The following is a 24,318-nucleotide window of genomic DNA, read 5'->3' on the forward strand; positions in this document are numbered from 1 at the left end:
CTGTTACTTTGATTCTCTCTTTTGTGTTGTTGTATTAAAGCTACTATTTGAATGGATACCTTTCTCTTTGTCATCCTTTGTGGACCTAATTGTGACACCATCATCCTATCTTTGAACTTTAGTAGTAGAGGCTGGCCGCCCCTCCCTTCTGCTGTGTTTGTAACATTTGCTGTTTTTGTAAAAAACAATTGTTATTAATACATACAACTTCATTTTCCGAGACAGGAATGTAATTAGTTGCTTCAACAGTCTAGTTAAACGTCTTTTGTTGTATGTTCTAATTGATTAGTTACCGAAACAGCCTTTTCATCTCTCAGTTATGTGGTGGAATGTGAATTCCCACTCCCTTGGGAATATTATCAATGGCCAATTTCCCTATTAATGGTAATTAGTAAGGTCAGCAGAGAGCCATACTGCCATCAGTCCATCATTCCTAACAATGTTAAACAGAAGGATTTTTCACCGGAAACTCATGTAACAGTTTCAGTCTCTCTCTTGCTCTTTAAATTTGTTCTGCATTTCTACACTGTGAGAAACATGGATCAGTGTTCTCTGTGCTGCCAACCTTTACCATAAGTAGTTCCTCTTCTGTCCTCATTCATATGCTTAGGTCAATACTTTCTCACTGGATGACTACTCAGTTCACTTTGGATTTTTGTGTGTCCTTGATATGTTAAAAGTTGGCTTGTTTTGACTCGTCATGCCATACTGTGCCATAGTGTAACCTGTGCAACCAGTTGTTTACTGGTACATTAATATGTGTGTGGCCAACTATGCTTCTATCAGCTGTTTTATAATGGCCTTTAAACATGGCTTATCCACTCATATTCATAATGTATTACTGTTTTTAAGTCACTAGATTTTTTTAAAAATATCTGTGGTTATGTTATATATGAAACATTTCAAAGCTGTATTTTCAGCAAAAATAACTGTATCGGTCTGTATACAGTTACCATGATACCAAAAAAATTCCTGGTATAAATAATTTTAATAAGATTTTAGTCTTATACATACTGTAAGTTTGAACTCTTATGGCGCTTTTGCACTGCATGGTATGGCTCGGTACGGCTCACTTTTTGGTGCTTTTCCACTGCATGGGATGGCTCGGTTCGGAATGGTACTGTTCGTTAAATAGTACCACCTCAGTTGAGGTTCCAATCGAGCCATACCAATGCTAAATGTGACATGGAAACACTGCAGATCACTGACTCGTCAGAGAAAATCGTCATTACCTGCGTCAATGGATTTGAAACATGAGACATCAAACCTGCTAGATTTAAATAGTCAGTAACAGCCACCACAGTATCATTTGTTTGTGCAACTTTTTTTTAAACGACTTGCTTTAAATGACCATCGCACACAACTTGAAAAAAGAAATGGCTGTAGCGTGGTCAGTAGATGAGATGCAGACTCGATGGTAGACCAGGAGCGCATCCATGGCAGTAGAGGAGGCACAACTATAACGATCAGTCTATCCTACCCACTTTGAAGCGGTACTAAGCTGCAGTGGAAAAGACCCTTATTCCTTGTCTGGGATCGTGTAGAGCCCTTTGAAGCTGCACTGAAACTACTGTTTGGACCTTCAACCCAGTGGTAACTGTTAAAGTCCACTATATGGACAAAACTCCTGGGATGTTTTCCTCAAAAATCTTAATTTCTTTTTGACTGAAGAAAGAAAGACATGAACATCTTGGATGTTCATGGAAATTTATCAGGAAATTTTAATTTGAAAGTGAACTAATCCTTTAATAAATGTTTTATAAGCAGTTTTGTCAACAAATTCGTCTGTGCCCTGTCATACTGCTACACTATTTTCTTTGCAGAGCTTCAGTGTTTATGTCTGAATGCAGGCTCAGTATTGGCTGTCTCCTGCGTCAGCATCACACGGATACGTCGTGCTGCTCACGTGACTAGAACTGGCCAATACTGAGCTGCCGTTCGGAAGTAAACACTGAAGCTCTGCAATGAAAATAGCATAGTAGTATGACAGGAGACGGACAAATTTGTTGAATAAAGTCGTTATTTTTGTTTTGTTTTTGTGTACTAAAAGTATTGTCGTCACTTCATAATATTAAGGTTGAACCATTGTAGTCACGTTGCCGGTTTTAACAATGTCTTCAGTACCTTTCTGGACCTCAAAAGGTGCAATGTCGTTGCTGCCTATGTGTGGATCAGATACCCTCGGATTTCATCAAAAATATCTTAATTTGTGTTCCGAAGACAACTAAGGTCTTATGGGTTTTGGGATGACATGAGTGTGAGTATTTAATGAGTACTTAATGACAGAAATTTCACTAACCCTTTAACTAACCCATTAACGCAATCCAGACGTATAGCTAATATGAAATAGTAGTTGCAAAACATCACAGATCAAACACAAATGGTTAGGGTAATGACAGCCACAAGGCTTGTCTTTATCACAACATTCACTCGCCGCCTCAGGCCAAAACTGTTTCCTACAACTGCTAATAGATAATTGAACACACTCAATTAACATCCCACACAGCACACTAGTGATAATTGGGTCATTAATGGATGTCATTCACCTGACTCCAGCACCACATGTTTACATGATTTCTTTAAGTTTGAGCAATGGAAAACAACCTAAGAGATAAGAAAGGTGGAGTGGATGAAGGGTGGAGATGCAGCGAGGTGGCAAGGTGGAGAACCATGGAGAGACTGAGAGAGAGGTGGGCGGTATCGAGAGAGGGAGAGGGAAAATGAGTCAGCTGATATACCTCCCAGTTTCCATGACAACCGGAGGCCTTTCCCACCCACTCTCCCCTTATTCTGTTTTGCTCCCACCCCAGCCCACTCGCTCTCATTTTCTCTCACTCTTTTCTTCCCAACACCTCCAGTTAGTTATACAATTCAGCTATACAAGCTCTGTCTGTACGTATTTTTTTATTGCTTTTTTTTTTGTTTGACGTCATGAGAATTTGCCATGCTGCTTATGTTTTTGATGTCATTTATGCATGTTATTTGAAAAGTTAGACGTCTTTATCCAGGGCTAGAAATGGCTGAGATTCACTGGGGGGACTGTAGTTGGAAAGATTTTTTATTATTATTTTTATTTATTTATTTTTTTCTTTCAATTACTGTTTTCAGATGTATTTAAATATAAAATATTATACAATCTAGAATAACATTAAACGGGCATATTTCACGTTTCCTCCAAACAATATTTTCTTAATTATCAAGCAGGTGCATAAAAGGTCAATGAGCAACATTTATGAATTATGTGTTACACAAACATTTTCATTCAACAGAATCTCTGCTTGGAGAAAATTACCTGTTTGATTGGCCAAATTAAAGATACATTGTCTAGGAATTTGCATATGTGGTGCGTACTGAATTGAACAGGTTACACAAACATTTTAAATACATTTGTCCTCAGGTTAAAGAAAACTGTAGAATGTTTTGGATGCCTCTCAGTTTTGTATACTTTGAAAATCAACATTTATTAAACACATTTAAAGGGGAATCCAGTTTTAACGGAAAAGGAAGCTGATGTGCATTCTAAAAAGCTAAATAATTTGGATTATTAATGTATCTAGAATATATAATACTATTCAATAATTTAAAAAAATCATTGAAAGAAAAAAAATAGAAAAAAGAAAAAATAATAAGCTGAAAGATTCTGGAAATTGAGAATCACATATTTTTTTTTAAATAGTGTTCACAATTTTCCCATGAAGCTGAATAGACAACTAAAAAATAAGTTACTAGAGGTTCTGACATAATGTTAGTTGCTGCAGCCTATTTACAAAAACATATTTAATTAATTTGAATTAATAATAATAATTATTATTATTATTATTATTAAAAATCAGTTTGAATAAATGATTCAATGACTCAATTATGAAGATGTCACTTGTTTCATTACTGGATGAATCAGCATTTTTGAACAAATCTTTTTAATGAATGATTCAATGACAAATACATTTTTAACAGTTACTTGTTGCCACCTACTGGTGTAACAATGTAATTGATACAATCTTTTTTGAAGCATCAAGTTACTTTCAAAAGGTGATTTACTCTAATTTGTTCGCTTCCGTTTGGGATGGGGGGACTGGTTGTCTCCCTCGGTTGCAAGGGTGTAGTTTGGGTTTGCTCCCTTGTGAGGTTTATTTATTTGTTTGTTGCTTTATTTTTGCAAAATGGTCCACACGTGCAAAGTTGGTTGATAACATAACTGCAATAAAGTAATAGCCTATAGTTAACAATCACTTGTTTACAAAGTGCCATGGGAAGTCAAACTATCTTTACTTTAACATGTTCAGTATAAGAACATTTTATTTCCTGTAATTTCTTGGAATATATCCAGGTTTTTAGGCATATCTGTCATATTAGCAGAACACATTCTACAAATGGGGAAAACTGATTTAGTCAATAATTTAAGAAAGTCCATACTTTAAAGCTCTTGAGTCTAACTTGTACTTAGCCTTATGAAAAAGTACTTGTAATTGTTTAACCATAGCATTTGTTACAATAAGGATATAATTACAGGTATGACCATTGATGGCTTCTCATTGCATAGGGCAATGTTAACTTTTTGCCCCCTTCCTGATTTATTTTTAATTTTTTTGCATGTTTGTCACACTTTAATGTTTCAGATCATCAAACAAATTTAAATATGAATCAAAGATTACACAAGTAAACACAACATGCAGTTTGTAAATGAAGGTTTTTATTATGAAGTGAAAACAAAATCCAAACCCACTTGGCCCTGTGTGGAAAAAGTGCTTGCCCTCGCTGTTAAACCATAACTGTAGTTTATCACACCTGAGTTCAGTTTCTCTGGCTACACCCAGGCCTGATTACTGCCATACCTGTTTGCAATCAAGAAATCACTTAAATAGGACCTGCCTGACAAAGTGAAGTAGACCAAAAGATCCTCAAAAGCTACACATCATGTTGAGATCCAAAGAAATTCAGGAACAAATGAGAAAGAAAGTAATTGAGATCTATCAGTCAGGAAAAAGGTTATAAAGCCATTTCTAAAGCTTTGGGACTCCAGCGAACCACAGTGAGAGCCATTATCCACAAATGGCAAAAACATGGAACAGTGGTGAACCTTCCCAGGAGTGGCCGACCAACCAAAATTACCCCAAGATCAACAACTCATCCAAGAGACCCAAAAAAAGACCCCACAACAACATCCAAACAACTGCAGGCCTCACAACATCATATCAACAGTAAAATATGGTGGTGGTAGTGTGATGGTCTGGGGCTGTTTTGCTTCTTCAGGACCTGGAAGACTTTCTGTGATAAATGGAACCATGAATTCTGCTGTGTACTAAAAAATCCTGAAGGACAGTGTCAGGCCATCTGTTCATGACCTCAAGCTGACCCCAATTCAAATTTATTTTTATGAATATTTATCTTTTAATTTGAAAAGATAAAAAATGATAAATAGAAACAGTAATCTCAAAGTATTACCAAACATATAGGGAACAAATACTTCAGGGGAGAACTAGGCCAAAATAACAAACTAATTAACCCAAGATTATTCATAAATTACCTAGAAAAAGATAATCCAAAAATAAAGTACATACAATCTCCCTGTCTGCCCATAACCAGGAGAAAAAGAGAGGTACAAACAAAAAATGGCATCCTCTCCCTACATTCCCTTAAATCAAAAAGAACATAAAAATACTACCAAACATAATTAACATAAGACATAATCAAAAGGTGTTGAAGGGTTAGTTCACCCAAAAATGAAAATTCGGTAATTTATTACTCACCCTCATGCTGTTTTACACCCGTAAGACCTTTGTTGATCTTCGGAACACAAATTAAGACATTTTTGTTGAAATCCGATGATTCAGTGAGGCCTCCATAGCCAGCAATGACATTTCCTCTCTCAAGATCCATTAATGTACTAAAAACAAATTTAAATCAGTTCATGTTAGTACAGTGGTTCAATATTAATCTTATAAAGCGACAAGAATATTTTTGGTGCACCAAAATAAACTAAATAGTGATGGCCGATTTCAAAACACTGCTTCAGAAAGATTTGGATCATAATGAATCAGCGTATCGAATCATGATTCGGATCGTGTGTCAAATCGCCAAACTACTGAAATCACGTGACTTTGGCGCTCTGAACTGCGGAACTGCCATATAATGCGTGTCAATGGTAACACAATTTTTAAGAGTCAAAAAACATGCATAGACAAATCCAAATTAAACCCTGTGGCTCATGACTGTACATTGATGTCCTAAGACATGAAACGATCGGTTTGTGTGAGAAACCAAACAATATTTATATAATGTTTTACCTCTAATACACCATTATGTCCAACTGCGTTCAGCACTCGGTTAGTGAGGTCTAATCGCGCTCTGACAACTGAAGTGATGCCTCGTGCTTATACTTCAGTGAGTACTCAGTTCTGAATCACTTCAGTTGTCAGAGCGTGATCAGACCACACAAACCATATTCAGAGACCAGAGTATCATATAGGCCCAGAAACTGCAAAGCAATGTGTTAAAAGCCACTCAGAACACCTTAGCAACCACATAGCAGTGCTCTGACAACCATCTATGAATTCCTAGCATCATAGCTGCAAATTATGTTTGGACAAGCACCACAAGTTTAGCGTTTTAAGTGGACTGTTCCCTTGCTGCTGCTAAAAAAACACTAACCACTCTGTTTGCATTAGACAGCATTCAGGAATTGCTTTCAATCTTTTATTACCTTTACCAAAAGCATAAATATACAGGCCTTAAGGTTAGTTATAAGTCTTACTGCAGAGGGAGCTCAGTGGGTGTAACTTGTGCACAGACCTGCACACGTGCACACACACGCACGCACACACACACACACACACACACACACACACACACACACACACACACAGATCTTTGCTTTGTGTATGTGTGTATAAATTAGTGTGTCTACGTTTGGCTGTGTTGAGCTGGATTCATGCCAGAGGCCCAATCTGGCCAGCAATTGTTCCTGTGTTTTGTGGAGCTGCTGCTTTGTACCCTCCCTTTCCTTTCTGTCCCTCCTAATCTTCTTCCTCACCTCATTTGCTCTTCCATATTCCTTCCTTATCGTATTCTTCTCAGTTTTCTTTCTTGTGTCTCTACAGAAAGAAGAGCCATTAGACGATTGTCCTGAACCCACAGACCTCAAAATCAAATCCTCACCCCCTCCGCTCTGTGACATCAGCACCCAAAACAATGATGACGACCAGACAGAACCTGTGGACCTGTCCCTCAACAAGCCCCGCCCCTCCCTTCCGGTAGCCACGGTGACCTCTACTCCTGCAAACACGCCTCTCCAAAACATCACGGCAAGTGCCACTATCCCGGCGGTGCTGTCACCAGGCTCCATACTGGCATCCACGCAAGGGGTCGGAGGTCAGCAGATCCTCCATGTCATCCACACCATACCCTCCGTGAACATGCCCAGTAAAGTGGGGCAGCTGCAAACCATCCCCGTGGTGGTACAATCCTTACCGGTGGTTTATACAACCGTACCCACAGATGGAGTGGCCACTGCCGCCATCACTGTACCTCTTATCGGAAGCGATGGCCGGTCGGAGGGATCAGGTGAGATATCTGTGTCGTCAGGTGGCTGCCAATTGCGCCTTGACCTTTGAACTTAGAGAGATATAGAATGAGATTGCACAACCTCATAAATCTATATAATAGCTACAGTAGTAGTATAGTAGTAGCTTTTATGCAAGAGTCTTTCATGTTAAAAGTCAGCGTAAAAACCTTTTCGTGGTGTATGTGCTGCTTTGCAGATGACATGCCTTGAAATCCGAGCAAAGTTGTGTAATACATTACATACATTATTTTTTTAGTACTTTTATTACTTTTTTAGCATGTTATGTTTAGTACTGTCCTGAGTAAGATATTTTACATAAAAATATTTACATACAGTCAAAGTCCCTTTAAGACAAGTCATTTCAGTCGGCGGCCATCTTTGAAACACTTCTCGGGCATCCTGGGCATCATGCCCTTTCTCTTTGAATGGGGAAACATCAAATTCTCCAAAACTGTTCGCCAACCTTACGATTACATTTCATATTTGAAATCACCAATGAAATCTGACAACAGCGTTTGTTTTATCCAAATGCTCGAATCATGACAAAAAAACGTATTTTTTAGGCTGGATCAAGCTAATGCGCATGCACAAACCTAAATGCGTGCCATGTTTCAGAGGCACACGTCTGACTGTTTCTATAGAAACCGGTGCTCCTAACAGCTGCTGCAGTGACGCGATGACTTTACCAGTCAGCGGTTGGCTCTTATTTAGAAGGCGGGACTTATTCCGCCATACTGCGCGTTACACTTTCTCCCATTCAAAACAATACGAGTGACACGTCTTGTGTTATTCTATAGTCTTTGATATAGTCCACAAGACAAAACAAATTAGCTGAATTTATTAAAATAACCCTGTTCAAAAGTTTGGGAACCCTTGGTTTTTAATACTGTGTGTGGTTACCTGGATGATCTACTTGATGCTGCAGAAGGAAACATGATTCATTAATAGACGGGGGGTGAAATCTTTTTGAGTAAATTGTACTTAATTTGTCTTCCGGGAAACATGCAAGTATCTTCTGTGGCTTCTGAAGGGTAGTACTAAATGAAAGAAAGGGGGAAAAAAAAGATATTTCAACAAAATAAGAAAAATTTAGACATATCCATCCTGTTCAAAAGTTTTCACCCCCCGGCTCTTAATGCATCGTTTTTCCTTCTGGAGCATCAGAACCAAGGCGTAACACAGTTCGTATATACAGGAAGAAGGAAGCGGGAACTGGCAAACGTTAAACACTTTAATATACAAAATAAATAAACAAACAATTAAATGAAAGTAATGCCGGCAGTCCCTAATGGACGACTGCTGGCCACACAGACTTAATAAGGACATAATGTAAAATCCAGGCCTGGTCCTCTCTCGTCCTTCACTGTTGTCGCTCCTCCTTTTATGCTTCCGGAGCTCCTCAGTGAGAGATACTGGATGGTACTGGACGCTTGGTGGACAGCTCGATTCTCCTCTGCCCCTTGGCGGGCGGCGTTGGCTCCTCCAGCAGAGGGCAGCTGGCAGCGAGTCCACCGTTCCCTGCTCCTCCCCTTCAGGCTCCTGCCCACGGCGAACAGCGGCGACTCCTCCGCTCCGTCTCGGACGGCAGCCATCCCACCTCGACCCAGGAGCATGGCAGCGATTTCTCTGTCCCACCTGTTAATCAATCACTCCAGCACCACCGCCTCTGGCAGCCACTAGCAGTCTTCACACTCCCGTGCTGCCCGACATCCTCAGCAACGCGATCCCCCTCAGCAGTGAGGGCTCTCCGACAGCATGTCCCTCCTTCCTTCTGGGTTTCGGCACCTATGTAAATGTTCCCACACGGCTCTCGCCTCGCCCTGCTCATCACACAAGGGTTCCCAAACTTTTGAACAGGGTTATTTTAATAAATTCATCTTTTTTTTTTTGTCTTGTGGACTATACTAAATAAAAATGTAAAAAGTATAGTAATAAAAAAGACAGTACTAAATAAAAAATAACATGCATTTTGTATGATCTCTTATTTTGTTAAAATTATTCAGTTTTACAGATTCTGCAAGGGGTTCCCAAACTTTCGCATGTCACTGTAGATGTGAGTTAGAAATACATGTTTTTTAATATTCCTATTTTTTACTTGTTTGTTTCCAGAACCATAAATTGATCAAATATTTAATTAAATCATTTGAAATATTAAATATTATTTAATAATATATAAATTATAATATAATTAATTATTTTAAATTTTATTTATTAGCCTCATAATATTTTCATTGTTTAAATATTTGAGTTTATTTTTAAGGACAAAACAAAAAATTGTCATAATATTTGACAATAATTATTGTTAAATAAATAAATAAATAAATACCCAAAACATAAAAAGACCCCAAACTTTTGAACAGTTGTGTATGCTGAAATTAAATCTGCATTAATTCAATGATAAAACTTTCCCTACATTTTATAGATGTAATCTTATATGTTAAGATCATATCCAATCAGCTCTGAAGGTTCAGATCAGTTTTTAGAAACCATAGAGAACAGAATTCAGCAGTTACAGTTGCAAGAAAAAGTTTGTGAACCACTTGCAGAATCTGTGAAAATGTGAATAATTTTAACAAAATAAAGGAGATATTACAAAATCCATGTTATTTTTTATTTAGTACTCTCCTGAGTAATATATTTTACATAAAAGATGTTTACATATAATCCACAAGACAAAAAAAATAGCTACATTTATTAAAATAACCCCATTCATAAGTTATATTAGCAAAGGTTCAAACATTCACTGATGCTCCTGAAGAAAACATGATGCATTGAGAGTTGGGGGGTGAAAACTTTTGAACAGGATGAAGATGCCCAAATTTTTCTTATTTTGTTCAAATATACGTTTTTTTTTCATTTAGTACTGCCCTTTGGAAGCAACAGAAGATACTTTCATGTTTCCCGGAAGACAAATTAAATACAATTTACCTTGATCTTCAAATTCCATATGTTTTCACCCCCGTCTATTAATGAATCATGTTTCCTTCTGGAGCATCAGTGAATGTTTGAACCTTTTTTAATAGCTGTGTTTGAGTCCCTCAATTGTCCTCAGTGTGAAAAGACGGATCTCAAAATCATTCAGTCACTGCTGGAAAGGGTTCAATGCAAAAGATGGTGGAAAACTGAAGAATCTGCAGGACCTGGAGAATTTTTCTGAAGAGCAGAGCTCAGTTTAACTGTTCAGAACAAACAAGAGGCTCATGAAGAACCATCACAAAACAAACAAACAGCCGTAGATCATCCAGGTAACCACACACAGTATTAAGAATCAGTGGTTCACATACTTATGAATGGGGTTATTTTAATAAATTCAGCTATTTTTTTGTCTTGTGGATTATATGTAAACATCTTTTTATGTAAAATATCTTACTCAGGAGAGTACTAAATAAAAATAACATGCATTTTGTATTATCTCCTTTATTTTGTTCAAATTATTCACATTTTCACAGATTCTGCATGTGGTTCACATACTTTTTCTTGCAATTGTATAATGTCAAATTGTGCAGTTGGTCAAAAGTAAGAATGCAAATATGAGCCCGGGATGAATCGTCTCCTCTATTTAAAACTGTTCATATGGTACTGCTGATCTTCTGTCCTTTAGTTCTACCACCCATTTCCTTTAGGTGGTCACACCCTTGGTCTCGCCCTATTACAGTTTCGTGCCATTGCCGTTTAGTTATCAGTGTACAGACGTTGCTTCTTCCCACACATAAGGATGTGCGTATAAAATACAAAAGATGATTTCAGGGCGAGGCAGAAACAAGCTTAAACTTTTAATTAAAAGAGATAATGAAGCAAATCTTATTGGCCTTCATTAAAAAGGACAAGAAACTGCAAAGTGACAAGTACATGCTGTATTACAGTTTCACTCACAAAAAGGGTTTTCCGAGGTTTCTGATTAAAAAAATAGATGCCTTTTTGTTTAAAAGAAACATTAGTATATGGACTTGTTTCATCATCTTTTGACATAGGATTTAACTTTTAAGCAGGACAAAATTTTACCAGTTTTCCCCCAAATTCTATAGTTACAATGGTTATTAGTGGTCTTGCATTATTACTATTGCTCATTTTTGGGGTTAGGGATTTCAAAGTCCCTTTAAGGAGTCTTTACATTGGCTCCCTGTCAGATTTCGGGTGGATTTTAAAGTTCTCATGCTTATCTACAAAGCTTTGAATGGTTTGGCTCCTCCCTATCTTACTGAGCTTTTAGCCCCCTACACAACTGTGCGTGTTCTCCACTCTTCAGAAACTGGTCTTTTAATCGTCCCACATACCCGTTTAAAATCTATGGGTGATAGGGCATTTTCTTCAGTTGCTCCAAGACTTTGGAATTCCTTGCCTGCTCCGATTAGGCAAGCAGAATCCCTTAGTGTTTTTAAATCCTCCCTTAAAGCTTATTTCTTTAGGGTAGCTTTTACTTGATTATATTGAAATTGGATTTTTTAATTTACTTGTTTTGATAGTATGTTCTTATTTGGTGTTTTTTTTTTTAATATATATATATATATATATATATATATATATATATATATATATATATATATATATATATATATATATCTCACTTTAAAGTATTGTATGTATAATTGTATCTTTTCTTTTGTGAAGCGCTGTGAGATGCTACTTTTAAAGGCGCTATAGAAAAAAAAGTTATTATTAAAAAATTATTATTGTTAATAATAATAATAATAATAATAATAAATATAGCTGCAAGCAGCAATTACGGGGCCAAGCACAAAAACGGCACAAGAAGCAAGCCAACACGGCTGGGAGCATCGGGCTAACAGCAGCAGTGAGCAATTAAAGACCTATTAAGATCATTTTAGGTAAAAGAGCTGAAAAATGATCAAAAATGAGGATTTACTGGTTCATCACTTTCGACCAATAGGTGGCGCTGTGTCCAAATTCTTGCGGTATGGTCAGAGTGAGGTGACAATGACACTTGCAAAGTTTGGTGTCAATATTTCAAAGCACTGAAGAGATACAGCTTCAAGAGTCATTTTTGCATCATGCCTCAAATTCTTTGCTCCGGTATACGAAAACGGTTTGACTTATCGACTTGAAATCCATATCTTTTAGTCGGCATGGTCTGAAGATGACACGGTTCAATTTTGGTGAAAATCGGAGCAACAGTCTAGGAGGAGTTCGAAAAAGTAGGTTTTTAAAGAAAAACAATATGGCGGACAGGAAGTTTAGCTGACAATGGAAAATTTGATATCTGTGTTCACAGCATGACCGACGGAATCTACTGAGACCAGTTTCATTACAATCGGTATATACAGTCAAGAGTTAATAACATTTTTGTAAATTTTGTTATAACTTTTGACCACAAGGTGGCGCTGGTCTGAATCTTCTCAGGCTCGGAAAATATAGGAAAATACAGCATTTTAGCACAAATTTCAAAATGGCCGAAGAACAAAATGGCTGATATGGGAAAATTGGATATCAATCGACTCTGCATGATGCCTCAAATCTAAAGAGACAAAATTTATGATTTTTGGTCAAAGCCATCAGAAGTTATGAGCAAAAAGAGCCATTTTTCATATCTCCACTCCAGTAGGTGGCGCTGCTCCAAAACACTGCATGGTGCCTCAGGTCATGCTTGTGATGACATGTACCTAGTTTGGTCTGAATATGATGAAGTGTTGCAGAGATACAGCCTTACATCTATTTTCGCAAGCGCTACGTACAATTTGTTCCTGTGTTTTTTGAAAACGCTTTGAGCAATCGACTTGAATTCCATAACTTTTTGTCAGCATGGTCTGAAGATGATTTGGTTCAATTTTCGTGAAAATCGGAGTAACGGCCTAGGAGGAGTTCGAAAAAGTACGTTTTTCAGAAAATTCAAAATGGCGGGAAAATTTTCATGACGGAAAATGACGTCATAGGGTGCAATCGATTCGGCTTGAGCCAAGGAATCAGAGGAAAAAAGAATTTTGTTTCTAAACCCTTATGGTTCATAAACATAAGTGCAACTTTGGACAGCTGGTGGCGCTAGAGGGATTGAGTTAGAGACTCCAAATTTGCTATGGACATAGATCAGACTGTCCTCTAACTGTGTGCCAAATTTCATAACTTTCCCGCAAGCGGTTCTATGGGCTGTCATAGACTTCAAGAGCGGAAGAAGAAGAAGAAGAAGAAGAAGAAGAAGAAGAAGAAAAAAATAAAAATAAAAAAAAAAGAACGCCAACAATAACAATAGGTGCCTCCGCACCTTCGGTGCTTGGCCCCTAATAATAAGCGTACGGAACGCCAACAATAACAATAGGTGCCTAAGCACCTTCGGTGCTTGGCCCCTAATAAGGCAAGTCACTTGCTGGCCATATTCGAAACAGCTCCTATCTATTTGAATGGGGAACCATTAAATTATATAAAGCTGCTCTCCAAGCTGATGATTAAATTTCATATTTGAAATCTAACAACTGCCGTATAAACAATGATGGGAATAACGGCATTATAAATAAACAGCGTTACTAACGGTTAGATACACATAAATATAATTTTAAACTGATAATAATGTCCGATGCTCTGTGTGTGTGTCAGAGCATGCGAGCGGAGTGCGAGCTCAAACCAGAACACCCTTTGTGACATGCTGGATCGAAAATATGTGAAATAAGTTTTTTCTAGTCGACTAGTAGTTGTTCATTTAAGCCATTAGTTGACTAATCACATTTATATTAATTTGATTTCTTGAATACTGGAGAGAATATACCATAATAATGAGCGTTTACGTTATATAGGCTATTTCCATAAAGCTTTCCATAAAGAACCGGCAAAAGTAATGATTATGAATGTGACAAAAACAGCAAGGAGACATTTTAATTGTTTATTAATAAACTAATGTTTTCTGAATCAGTGTCGGCTGGGAAGATGAAGTTGACATTGCTGACTCTCATCATCTCCGTGGACACGCTTTGAGAGAAAATGCATATTTCATTCGGATTACATAATCCGAGAGTAGCCTATTTCTTTTCGTTTTGAATCATTTTGTTTAAAAGTAGACATTTCAAGCTTTCTTATAAAGCTTATTTATATATATATAAATAATAATAAATGTCTGTGAGGCAAGCAGCCTATTCGGTTAAGTCTGATGTCACGCGGCAGCGCTTTCGGGTCCTAACGCTCTATTCCATACCACAAGAAAACAACAAATGGTGGTAATATACATACACGATGTGGTGTAATACTACAGAAAATGGCATTCACTGAAGTCGATGGCATTCTCAAGTGAAACGAGTCGAGGCTTGGACCCGGAAACAGCGTTCCTTATGTCAATGCTTAACAAGCGGATATGAGTTTCGGTTCGTCACTTTCCCGCCGGAAACGCACTCCCTCAGCTGGACTGAGTGGCAAAAGAACCTGCTGCGTGACTGGATTTAGTAGAGGAAACTGCGAAAACGCGAGTAAAACTAACGAATTACACTAAAGGTTGGAATTGAACGTGTTCCTTACAACTTGTCAAATAAACCTAATCCATGGATATCGACATGCAGCCAGGAGTCGTGTTTCCTGACATTTATATGTGCCTGATTTCGATGGTGGGGAAATATATAAAGCAAATCTGCCTGTGAATATTTTATATAACTACAATGTAGGTTTAAATCCGCGTAATCACTTGTTATATCAATGTTATATCGTCATATTGTCCAGCCCTAAAACATATAGTTTTATAGTAGTTTTTGTCAGTGTTGTTTATTTAAAAACACAATTATGCAGAATATAAGATCGAAAATATTTAATTGATGAGTTGTCAACATAATATATAACAATACAAATATATACGGTAAGATTTTTACCTCAAAATCCAACAATTTGACACACAATGATAACCTCAAATGCATGTTTCTCTGGTCGACGGTGACGTCACTTGCATACCCTCTATCCGCTTGTTAAGTCGTGACGTAAAGAACGTCGTTTCCGGGTCCAAGCCTCGACTCGTTTCACTTGAGAATGCCATCGACGGCCGTTTATGAGCACTATTTATTCATATTAAACATCAATCATTTTAAAAAGTTAAACATTTTATATACACAACAGTCTCCGTGCTCACAGCCTCACAGACATTAATATTTTAATGATTTACAAAAGATGAATCATTGTCTGGCCATCTGGAATTTTGGTATGGAGATAAACGTTATGATTATATATTTTTTGTAGTATTACACCACATCGTGTGTGTATAGCACCATTTGTTGTTTTCTTGTGGTATGAGCCTTAAGGCCCTTTCACACAGGACGCGGCATGCGCTGCGCTCGCCGCTGGGTTCAGCGCAGCCCTTCAGATACAAAGCGATTTGCGCTGCGCTGGCCAGAGCACAGTAGGCGGAATTTTCCAAACATGTAGCGGGAGTTTTATACATAGTCACTTGATTGTTGTTCCACCTTTCGGTCAGCAGTAAAGTATATGTCCCGGGCCGTGTTAAGAAGTGAGCAATAGCAATAGCCCTGCTTGTAAGAAGAAGAAAGAAAGCAGCTCTTGACAATGTCTGTCATGTCTCCATGACACAGCTTTTCTCCCGATGTAAATATACGACCAGCAAACTTGTATTGTATAGCTCTGGAAATTCCAACACAGTAAATAGCTGTTCGTCCATTTTGCTTTCCGATTGTTTGGATGCCCGTTGCTATTGGTCGCGCGGGTAATCGTCACAGAGCGCAGCGGCAAAAGTTGAACTATTTTGAACTTTGACCGCGGCGTGCGCGCAAGCTGCGCTCCGCTGCGTCTGCGCTTTGGTCGACGCAGTTCTCGCGCGGCGCAAGCCATTGAAACAAATGGGTTTCATAGCGCAGCGCAGCGCATACCGCGTCCTGTGTGAAAGGGCCTTTAGGACCCGGGAGCGCTGCCGCGTGACGTCAGACTTAACAACCGAATAAAGCCCCAGGTATTCTTCACTTTCCGCGCCCGGACGCGTCACACGCGCAGTCACGTCCGCGCGTCTTTCAAAGTGTACTACACCACGGATGCGCGCGGATGACCGCGTTCGTCACATGCGCAGTACAGCTTTTTCTATGCTCTACCTGACATCGCAGCGCAGCACTGAGTCGTGTCATCAACGTGACATTCACTGGGCATGATCGGAGAAGAAAAGAAGTGCATCCTTTTCCATATTTTACTTATCCCCCTCCATGAATTTGCCGCCCTAAACACGTATTTGTACTCTTTAAACATGAATTGTACAAATGTTGTTACTTTCTAATCTCTTCGCACAAACGCTGGTCAAGTTCGCTGTCCATTGTCGTGTTTTTCTCTTTTCAAGCGTGTTGTTTTTAAAACGGTCTTTTCACACTCTTCTTTGACGGCTGAACACTGCTCAATACTGTGCGTATTGCCACCTAGTGGACTCTTCTATACTACTTGCGCATGCGCTGTTGCACGTGGACTGTCCGCGCGGTCTCAAAATTTTGCCTGCACGCGGCCAGGGTGTGCGGCCGGCCGTGAGCCCTCCGCATGATGAAAATTACGTCATGCGGATGGTGCATGAACGCGGACGGCTGAAGTATACCCGGGGCTTGAGTCATGTTATCAACGGGACATTCACTGGGCATGATCGGAGAAAAAAAGAAGTGCATCTTTTCCCATATTTTACTTATCCCCCTCCATGAATTTGTCACCCTAAACACATCTTTGTACTCTTTAAACATGAATTGTACAAATGTGGTTACTTTCTAATCTCTTTGCACAAACGCTGGTCAAGTTCGCTGTCAATTGTCGTGTTTTTCTCTTTTTTCAAGCGTGTTTTTAAACCGGTCTTTTCTGCTCAATACTGTGGGTATTGCCACCTAGTGGACTCTTCTATACTGCTTGCGCATGCGCTGTTGCACGCGGACTGTCTGCGCATACTTGAAATTTGGGCTGCACGCGGCCAGGGTGTGCGGCCAGCCATGAGCCCACCGCATGACGAAAATTACGGGGTATACCCGGGGCTTAAGGCGGATAAACAGTTATGGCACATTCACTGGTACAGAAGACGAAACATCATCAAAATGATTTACACTGACCTGCCCATACTTTGACTACAAACCTGGTCCTCAAAACATTACGTATTTTGCAATACATGTAATGTAACTATATGACGTTGCACTATTTCTATAAGTAATAAATAGCTAGTATAATAATATAGCTAACGGTAACTAACGTTACAGTATGCAAGTAATTATTCTATCGATATGTAATGCTAATTAAGGTTTGCTAGTACATTATTTCAGCAACATGACAAGCCAGTGAATTAGTAGGTTTCAATAGTTGCTTTGCGCAGTGCGTGACATTTTATCTGTATGTTATGCGGCTAGAGATTTGACACCGAGTCAATGGGCTCCGATGAGGAATTCACACCCACAGCGACTTCGAGGAGTCAATGGGCGGGGAGAAGAGGAAGCATCAGGCAGGGGACGGGCAGGCCTGTTTTGAAATTATCTTAGTTGTGTAGTTCTTAAAAAATGAAACAAATTAAGCAGGGATACTTAATTGTCAAGCAGAAATGTGTCTGACTCTGCATCGGTTTTTAATCCTTTCAGGACACGTAGCTCCCTCCACCTCGGAAAAGCTGCTCCGATATTTACCCTTGTTTTATTTCGGGCTCTATCTAATTCTTTCTTTTTGGCTTTTTTAACATCGTCATCTGTCTTTTTCCGTTTACCCGTCTTTATTTTGTGAGCAGGTGCCACTCGAGGAATTGGCAGTTTGGATTGTTTGTCCGCCATAAGCAAAGCTGCGGCACACCAGTAATCTTGAACTTGAACGCCTGTATGCGCTGGCGCTGTGCACGAGAGGGGTGTGATCAGCGCGCACGCGAGCTTGATTGACACTGTTAAGACACTCCTCCTGGTTCTGATTGGTTGTTTCTTACCGGAAGCGGTGTATTTCTGCAAATGGCAATAGGACCACTGGGAGGAGCCAGAGGAGCTTGATTTTTTTTTTACAGATTATCTCATATTCTACTGTCAGGACATAATGACAGGTTTAACAAATATGTAAAAAATATATTTTTACAAAAGTTACCTCCTGCAGCTTTAATTGACATATTTGATTTTTTAGTAACGCAATAGTTGATTTCCCTGGTAATTAGTTATTTTTATAATGATGTAACTCACTTACTAACTCAGTTACTAAGAAGTAACTAGTAACTACAACTAATTACTTTTTTAAAGTAACGTGCCCAACACTGCTTATAAATTTAGTTTCTAAATGCTCAAATCATGACCAAAAAAATGGATTTTTCAGACTGGACCAGCCAAAACACGTGTGTCTCAGAACACTGTTCTGTTTCTATAGCAACCAAAGCTTCTAAAGGTATAGTGGGGGAATAATTTTACCGATTGCCGATTGACTCTTTTATTTAGATGGTAGGATTTATTCCACCATATTGCGCATTGCACATTCTCCATCCATAGTGATATGAGTGCACCGTCTTTGTATCAATAAAGTCTTTGGGGATTTCAAACAAATCCCTTAGACTAAGTATTAAACTTTGGTGCACAATTTGTCCCAAGACGAAACTATGGTTACCATGATATATATTTTGAAAGAACCATTGATATTTAGGTTACAGAGTGATGCTTCACCCCTCTTAAGAGTGAAATGGTTTGGTCCGCCACGGCCCTTTTAATCTCTCGGCTTTCAGTCTCCCCTGAAAGACACCATGCAGGTCTTGGACAGTAATAAGAACATTTAAACACATTATTTGGGTGTGGACAATCTTCAAAGAGACCATAATGTAGATCAGTTTCTTTTGGACTCAATTTATGGGAAAACTACCAAGGTGGAGGACTCAGCATGCTTTATTGAGCAGGCCCATAACACCCCAGTGAGAGGCTGTAGAGGGTTTTTTTTCTTACTTTTTTTTTTCTTCTGAGTAACTTGGGGCAATTTAGAAGATAATCTTTGAAAACTCTGGGGCATCTCCAAATCATCTCTGTGGTTGGTTGAATGTCACATCAAGAGATATCAGCCCAGTACTCAATTAGCCACACCCTGTGTCAGTATGGAACATAAATTTAACTGTTTTTTTTTTTTGTTTTTTTTTCTCTCTCTTTGTCCTGTGGACTCGAGAACTATCTGGTTGCCAAAAACATACAAAGAAGACTTCTTACAAATTTAAAATAATGATCTGAATATTATTAGGTTCTGGAAGTTATGTTGTTTGAATTTTAGGCAGGAAGGCTTTTCTGTATTTGATTTAATTGCTTGTTTGAGAAATGGGCCCAGTGCTCCACTCACACCTCATTTTAGTCTGAGGCTTTTTAAACAACCTGAAAACGTGAACAGAGTGGATAGATAGATGGATGGATGGATGATTCTAATGGCGAATATATAAAAATTATACAGCGTAACCACTGATTCCTGAACAAATTCTTGCTGATTCTTTTTTGTAGTGAATAAAAATCATACAACATAACCAGAATGTCCATCCATTACCAGAACAAATGACTCTTGTGAGCCGATTCTTTTTAGTAAATCATAACCATCAACATAACCAGTGTTGTCCATCCATTACCAGAACAAATGACTCTTGTGAGCCAATTCTTTTTAGTAAATCATAACCATAAAGCCTAAACCAGTGGTCCAACTGATTCTCAGATGAATTACTTTTATGAGGAAAAACAAAAGCATGCAGACAGAGTGAGCAGTGTTGTCCAACTGATTTCTTAACAAATGACTCTTTTGAGCTGATTCTTTATAGTGAATCGAACACAGCTTACTGTTATGTTGTGAGACTTCAAATCAGTTACTGACAGGTTTTTCATCTGACAACATACAGTTAAAAAAATCAACATTGTTGTACTTTACCTAAAAATAATAGTTAATGTAAAGGCCAAGGTTATAGTTATAACTATTATATTATAACTATATAACTAAAACTAAAACACTTTTAATTATTTGAAATAATATGTTGACTGAAATAATAATAATAATGATAATTTTATGTCAGCTATTTGCCAAGGAATCATTTTTCATTTGCATTTGGTTGATGTGCTAAAATAACTAAAACTAAAATAGAAATTAATTACTTATATAGACATATTTAATGAATGAAAAACTAATTACATTGACAAAAAACATTACTAAAACTTTAAAATCAAAATGAAAATATAAAAGAACTAATTAAAAATATTAATAAAAACTATAATTTCAATCAAACTAACTGGTTAAGTAAGGCCAGTCATTAAGTTGCATTTATGCTACCTCTATAATGACAGGGAAAAGTCAATAAAAGTCTGTGTTAACATCTTTTGCAAGAATTGTTTATAAATGTCATTTAAAATAATTACATTTTAAGGGGTTAGTTCACCCAAAAATGAAATTTCTGTCATTAAGTACTTAAGTACCCTCATGTCGTCCCAAACCTGTAAGACTTTTGTTCATCGTTAGAACACAAATTAAGATATTTTTGATTAAATCCGAGGGTTTCTGAACCACACATAGGCAGCAACATCATTGCACAATTTGAGGTCCAGAAAGGTAGTAAAGACATTGTTAAAATAGTCAGCGTGACTACAGTGATTCAACCTTAATGATATGAAGTAACGAAAATACTTTTTGTGCGCAAAAACAAAACTCAATTGTTAAATAAAGTCATTTTTGTTTTGTTTTAATGACATGAGGGTGAGTACTTAAAGCTGCTGTCTGTAACTTTTTTTTTTTTTTTTTAAATTGACTGTACAGAAATTGAAATCTACAGGTAACACTTATACACACTAAATACACAGTTACGCAATGCTGATGTTGTTAACATTAACAATTTGAGAACAAAGTATAACAATAATAATAATTTGCACAGTTTGACATGATATGAGCTAATCGATCGTTAGATTTAATCGCCATTGGCAGCGCGATTTACTGTAGGCCTAATGCTTTTTTTCCCTTCAGTTAGTCAGAACAAAAGTGGCAGACATGTTACTTACTTGTTCAGATGACATTCTCTGGTGAAAATTCTTATTTTGGTCATTCATCCAAGACTACAATCTGTGATTCCGATGTACAGTATCCACACTGATGTGGTGATTGACAGCAAATATTAGATTCATCCGCGCCGAGGAACAATGCCGAGGCACTGTTGGGGGAAGTAACCCTTTAAAGTGCCCCTGTTATGCTTTTTTTATATTACCTTTCATGCAGTTCAATATATCTGTTATATCTGTGAATTTAAAATGTCTGCAAAGATTTAAAGATCAAAGTGCACAACAAATAAAGTTAATGTCTCCTAAAAGAAAGAATTGATTCTGAACTTCTGCAACAAATCGTCACCAATTCCAGTCTCCCTCCCTATTACAAACCTATGTAGGTCCATGTTTCCACCTGGCATTAAAATTTGTTGTGGCTGATCGAATCCCAAGTGGATGACACTAAATACAGATGTAAACGGTGTGTAATACATTTTGAGCTTTTCCACTTTCGATGACTTCCAAAGGTAGTCGAAAACGCATTCGACCATAATGTTTTCGTAGTGAAAACGCTCATGTGGTTGAATGTGTACGAAAAGCCACAAAAGCCCGCCTACTGATCTAACGCGTAAGGTGAGCGCGCAGTTGCCAGAAGGGATTTAAACTTTTTCGGCTAAAACACTTGGTTTGAAGACGAAATACATTACCAAGCACAATGTTCTTCACCATTACTGATTTCTAACACACACTCGCAGCGTTCGACCGGTCTTGCGGCTATCAGGGCAGGGCATATGTTTCTCTGTTATCTCTGGACGCGTTCATATGTAAATTGCGCAAGCTTTTTTTGTTCAGTAGATTGAAAAAAATTACATTTACGTGCCCACAGACCCTCCCCTTGAAGAAATCAGGACAGAATTGGTTGAAAGTGGACAAAAGAGATGGATTAAAATACCAGGTGGAAATGGGTATGTGTCTCCCTTGTCCACTTGTGATCCGACTGACCAAAATGCATCTTAATACCAGGTGGAAACAGGGCCTAGGTTTGCATAATGTCCGTCCATAAACAGTCTTCTTTGGCTGTCTGTGAAACATGTCTACTCTGACCTGCCTTCAAACACTGCAGTTGTAGTTGAAGCCTGAAAGAGTTTGGTTTGTGTTCGACATGTCACTCAAGGAGACGTTGTTTTCTGCACTGTGACAGCAAATCCAGTTTAATGCACTTCTATTAAAGTTTGAGGACTCGGGCTCGAATTGATATGGTACAACTGATGCCATTGTTTCTGTTCATATCACTGTGTAAACAAGTGTTGAGGAAGCCTCCGAGGCTGAAATTCAGGTATGGTAATAGGCGTTTAATTTCCGACGCGCTGTGAGCAGTCGTCCAGTCACAACAGACTGGGCCATCTGACCAATCAGAACAGAGCAGGCTCTTAGAAAGGAGGGCTTTAGAGAGACCGAATCCTTTATCGAACCATTTCAGACACTGTGAGAAAAGAGGTGAAGCTGCAATGTATATTATGTGTAAATGTATGTTTTTTTTTTTACCTTGGATGCGTGTAAACATATTGCAGGAGACCTCTAAAACAAAACCTTTAAAATAGCATAACAGGGGCACTTTAATAATATAAAATTATTGTCATTAAAGCAAAAGAGTTAAATACTTAAAAATATAGAAATTCATGTTGATTTTTCAATTCAGTATTTCACTCAAATTTGTTTTATTCACATCTGTGTCATTTCAGTGCGTATAAAGCCAGGCTCAACCTCTCCAGTGGAGTATCAGTCTGACAGTGATGCTGAAAGCGGCACAGAGTCTGGATCGGCCTCTTTTAGCACGCAAGGGATGGACCCCAGGTGAGAAAGAGTGTATCTGCATGTCCATATACTTCTGTATATCTCCATGTTAAGATATATATGTGGTAGATTATCTGACATCCTGGTCTAATGGCATCACTCCACCACCCCTCTGGACGATTATGTAATCTTCAACACACTGAAGGCCCATGGCTCTTCTTTGCATTGATTACAAGCTGAATGCATCCTCTTCTGTTGGGTGTAAGTGTGTGTTGCTGGGCAGGGTTCTCTCCAAACTGGGTGTAAACAATGTTATATAACTTGCAATGTCGTCACACCTTTTAAGGAATGAGTAAAATGCAAAAAAGGACAAACAGAAGTGGCAGGGTGACAGGGCAGGATGGAAAACAAGATAGTCTTTGGCTGGTGTGTGTATAATTGTTCAGACATGCAGTCAGGTGATTGCTGGAATAGAGAAATTCGATGGAAATTAGTTGGGAGAAAGAGGGGAAAAAGGGAGTGGACTGGTTTGCAGCCAGGGAGGGGAAAGGAAGAGGCTGAGAAAGAGAGAGGAAGGAAAGGAGGGGAGAAAGACATAGGCTGAAAAAAAACATGGCAGGGGGAGGGGTATTGGAGCAGGAAGGGAAAGGGAGAGAGATCGGCATTGAACTGGATGATCTCCAGCTGTATGGAATTTAGATACACACACACGCTTGCTCTTCAGCTTTCCCTGGTGGCCAGTTAGTATTGTTGCACTAGGTGCCATTATGGTGCTATTTATATCTATCTATCTATCTATCTATCATATATATATATATATATATATAATATTTCTGTGATGCTCAGGAATAATTATATTTTACATATGCATAAAAATTAGAGGCTCATATTTATTATATCAGTATTGATTTTTATCAAACCCCTCTCTATTTGTCAGATAAACAGGAAGTCCCTAGCCAAACAATGTTGTGGCAAATAAAATACACAGTGCACCTTTTTTCAACCTTATTTTTTATCATCTTTTTTATAAGACTTTGTGGCTTTATATTTGTCAAGCTTATTTTATGTGTGCACAATTTTCCC

The 24,318-nt window shown here is 38.2% G+C and overlaps 1 protein-coding gene across 3 annotated transcripts in view; it reads left to right on the forward strand.

Moving 5' to 3' along the window:
- The window catches only part of klf8 (Kruppel like factor 8), a 76,701-nt gene that overhangs the window by 37,757 nt on the left and 14,626 nt on the right, over positions 1–24,318 (forward strand). For all 3 annotated transcript variants that reach the window (XM_067375203.1, XM_067375204.1, XM_067375205.1), the window contains exons 3-4: positions 7,098–7,560; positions 23,184–23,295. In XM_067375203.1, the coding sequence (XP_067231304.1) occupies positions 7,098–7,560; positions 23,184–23,295 (575 nt within the window). The remainder of the gene's footprint in view (positions 1–7,097; positions 7,561–23,183; positions 23,296–24,318) is intronic.

Source organism: Chanodichthys erythropterus, chromosome 22 (genome assembly GCF_024489055.1).
Source record: "Chanodichthys erythropterus isolate Z2021 chromosome 22, ASM2448905v1, whole genome shotgun sequence".
In the NCBI taxonomy this organism is placed as follows: Eukaryota; Metazoa; Chordata; class Actinopteri; order Cypriniformes; family Xenocyprididae; genus Chanodichthys; species Chanodichthys erythropterus.